The 3,627-nt window shown below is 64.9% G+C and overlaps 1 protein-coding gene across 1 annotated transcript; it reads right to left on the reverse strand.

Moving 5' to 3' along the window:
• Window positions 1-263: 263 nt before the first annotated feature.
• Foxd2 (forkhead box D2) lies at window positions 264-3,129 on the reverse strand. The gene has a single exon (XM_015485026.2). It carries the CDS (start codon window positions 2,797-2,799, stop codon window positions 1,318-1,320), a length of 1,482 nt encoding a protein of 493 aa, XP_015340512.1. The 5' UTR covers window positions 2,800-3,129; the 3' UTR covers window positions 264-1,317.
• Window positions 3,130-3,627: the final 498 nt, after the last annotated feature.

Here is a 3,627-nt window from a genome sequence, read left to right on the forward strand (position 1 = left end):
AGAATCCATGTGCCCAATTCCATGGTGAAAACCTTCCTAGTACCGGAGTGAAAATGAAAGTGCTGGAGGGGTCATTGGCTTCCCAGAGACCTGGCCCCATTAGCAGCTGAAGGCAAACGTCACAGTGCCCCCAGTATCTGATAAGCCCAAACCCTCCTCTGCCTGCCTGACCCTTCCTCACTCCCCCTCTGCTGAGGAGCTTGGGGTCTTCTAGGTGAGCCCCCAACAAGGACAAGGGAGTGCAGGCAAGCAGACGGAGCTGGTGACTGCTGAAGTTCGCATATATTTATTCAATTGACACCAGTGGGAAGGGAGGAAAGAGACAGATTTTTCTTTTCTTCCACACAAACCATCAGACAATTTCACAGAGTCTTCCCTAAGCAGAGGTTTCTAAATCAATGCACACCAGTGGACAGAGAACAGAGAGCAGCCTGCTGTACAGATATTTACACATAATTACAGGACCCCCTGACACAGCTTGGTGCCCTTGCCCACCCCACCCCCACCTTTCCAGTCCCTGACCCAGACCCTCCTCTCCCACCCGACCTCATTGCCTTTAACTACAATAAATACCCCAGGGCCTGGGGCTGAGCTGGAGACTGAGAGGGTTGCTGGCCCTGGATGGCTGGCCCCAGCCGGCTAGGGGAAAGGGAAGAAGTTCCTTGAAAAGCACCCAAACATGAAAGAGAAAGGATTTTCCTCATGGAGTGGGATCTGGGGTTTCTGCAAAGATTGTGGAGATCCGCTGCTTCACCTCTCGGTTCAGCTTCGCCTGTGTAGATACTGAGCTAGGCTTCAGAGGGAACGAACTTCCTTGGAGAACAGGAAAAAAAAAAACTTTGAATTTTTCTTTTAAGCACAAGCGGATAATAGATGTTGTTAAATTATAATATTGGACAAGCAGGGTCGCAAAGTTGAGGAAGGAAGAAAGGGAGACCTCTCAGCGCCCTTGGTGTTTCTGGTGGGATCCGCAGGGCCTGGGCAGGCACGTCTCCGGGAAGGCATTCTTCCGGGGTTGCGGAGCGGACTCAGGCAGGGAAAAACCGAAGGTTCCCCACTCCCTCGTTTGCTGCTCAAACAGGAATGGGATCTTGGCTTGGGACCACTTAGCTTAAACCCAGGCCTCGCCCTGAGCGATGGAGCCCGCTTCGTCCCAACTCTCGGCGAGATTCTGAGCGTGGAACCTGAAGTGCCAAGTCACGCGCGCCGGCCCAGGTTGGAGACTCTTCATAAATAGACTCCCTGAGTTCCGCTGGGACCGCAGGAGCTCCCGGGAGAAGCTGAGTGCGGGCCTAACTGACCCTGAGCCCGCTGTGGTCAGAAGTGGCAGCCACTGAGGCCGGCGACTTTGCCGGCAAACGGCGGCCCTGTAGACAGTAGCGCGTCCCCAGGGTGCGAGAGGCGGATGTGACCGGCCACCGGAGCCAGGGCCGGGGCAGTCAGCATGGCCAAGACCTGGGCTTGACTCCCAGGTCCCGCAGCTGCCGTGAACGGCGATCCCGGGGACCCCTCGCCGCTGCCTGGGGGTGCTCCCCCGCCACCACCATGGCCCATGATGTGGTCTATAGAGAAGGAAGGCCTCTGCCCAGCGCCTGCGCCCCCGCCGCCCGCACCACCTCCCGCGTCAGTCTTAAGGCCCTGGCGCAGGAGTGCGGTGGACAGACCGGCCGCTGTGCCAGCTGCGGGAGGGCTCAGGGACGCGGGGTAGAAAGCTTTGGCGCAGCTCAACTCCGCGCCTAGGAAGGCGGGCAGGCCGGAGGGGCCCGGGCCCGACCCTGGGGCAGGCGCAGGGGCCGGAGCCGAGGCTGCGCCAGCGAACACCGAGGCCGTCGGAGGTCCGGGTGGAGGCGCAGCGGCGCGGCCTGGGGGAACCGACAGCTGGCAAGGCGCTGCTGCGGCAGCGGCAGCGAAAGCGAAGGCGTGCGGGTGTGGATGCGGGTGCGGGGCCGGCCCCGGTGGGGGTGCGCCATAGGCCGGGAGTGCCAGCCCGTAGCCATAGCCGTAGGCGCCGTAAGCGGCGAAGCCGGGCAGGAAGGCGCCGGGATCCCCGGCCGCTGCAGCCCCGCCACGCAACAGCAGCTCTGGGTGAGGGTGCGGGTGTGGATGTGGTGGCGGTAACGGCTGCCGCTTGAAGCGCTTGCGGCGCCGCAGGAAGCTGCCGTTGTCGAACATGTCGGCCGACTCCGGGTCAAGCGTCCAATAGTTGCCCTTGCCCGGGTTGCCCGGTTCGCGGGGGATCTTGACGAAGCAGTCGTTGAGCGAGAGGTTGTGGCGGATGCTGTTCTGCCAGGCGGGGAACTTCTCCCGGTAGTAGGGGAAGCGGCCGCTGATGAACTCGCAGATCTCGCTCAGCGTCAGCCGCTTCTTGGGGCTCTGCAGGATGGCCATGGTGATGAGCGCGATGTATGAATAGGGTGGCTTTACCAAAGGGCTCCGCGTCGCCGCGCCCCCCGACGGTGGTCCGGGCCCCGGCCCCGCCGCGCCCCGGGCCGCGGCCGCGCCTGGCCCTGGGCTTCCCGCTGAGGCCGCCGCCCCCCGGGGCGCTAGAGCGCGAGGCTCGCCGTCAGAGCTGCCACCCGACTCCTCCTCGTCTTCTGCTACGTCTGCCTCGGCTTCCTCCGGAGGAGGCTCGTGGCCGTGAGGGAGCACGTCCCGGGGGGCGCGGGGCCCGGAGCGGGCTGGGAGCTCCCCCCCACCGCTGCCGCCGCCCACCACGTCTATGTCTGCGTCGGCCTCAGACAGTGCGGCCGGGGAGCTCTCGGAGGACATGATCTCGCAGCAGCAGCTGCCCAGGGTCATGGTGCCGCCGCCACCGCCGCCGCGATCTCGGGCTCCGCTCCGGCCGCGGCTCCGGCTCGGCCGCGCTGCCTCTGGGGCGAGTGTGTTTTGCGCGCGGGCGGGGAGGGGGCGGACTGAAGCGGACAGGGAGGGGTGTCCCCCAGCTTCGCAGCGCCCCCTGGTGGCCTAACTCAGCCGGTCTCATCCTGCAGGACGCACCCAACTGGCCGCTCCCTCTGCTGCCCCGGGAGCCGGAACCGGGACCTACACCCACCGCGCAGGCGGAAGGAGCTGAGCCACCCCCTCACCTTGGCGGGCGTCCGTCCCTACTCCCCCAGGGGTGGAAGTCGGGGTTCTCCTAAGCCGCTGCCTAAGGCGGAAGAGCCGCGGGCTTGGGGCGGAGCTCTCTGGGTGGGGCGGGGCGGGAGGGGACCCGCGGAGTGCCTTCAAGCAGGGGCCCGGCGGGAACATACTGCCGCCGCGGCGGGAGCTGGGTTCGCGTGGCTGGAGGCGGGTCCTCCCCTTCCCACAGTTCCCGCAAATCCTCGGCTCCCGGGAACCTCTGCCTTCAGGGCGCTCAGTTCTTGGAAGTCAAGGCGGGCTCCAGCCAGAGCTGGTAGAAGTGGTGGCAGCCCCCGCCCATCATCTCCCCAAAGCAGCGTCCGGAGCCACCAAGGCCGAAACGCCGTTGGAACGCGAGCGGGAGCCTGAGACGTCCAGACCAGCGGAGCCTTGCAGGGCCTGCGGAGCCCAAGCGGCTTCCGGCCCAAGGGGGTGAGTGATCTCGAGGAGGAAACCGGGCGTTCGCATCCTCGCGCCTCCGAGAGGTGAGAAATTCTGTCTGCTCCC

Source organism: Marmota marmota, unplaced genomic scaffold, assembly GCF_001458135.2.
Source record: "Marmota marmota marmota unplaced genomic scaffold, marMar, whole genome shotgun sequence".
NCBI classification, from domain to species: Eukaryota; Metazoa; Chordata; class Mammalia; order Rodentia; family Sciuridae; genus Marmota; species Marmota marmota.

What these genes read in the sequence shown, in the direction of transcription:
- Foxd2 (XM_015485026.2), bottom strand. Translation starts at nt 2,799, where the DNA reads ATGACCCTGGGCAGCTGCTGCTGCGAGATCATGTCCTCCGAGAGCTCC.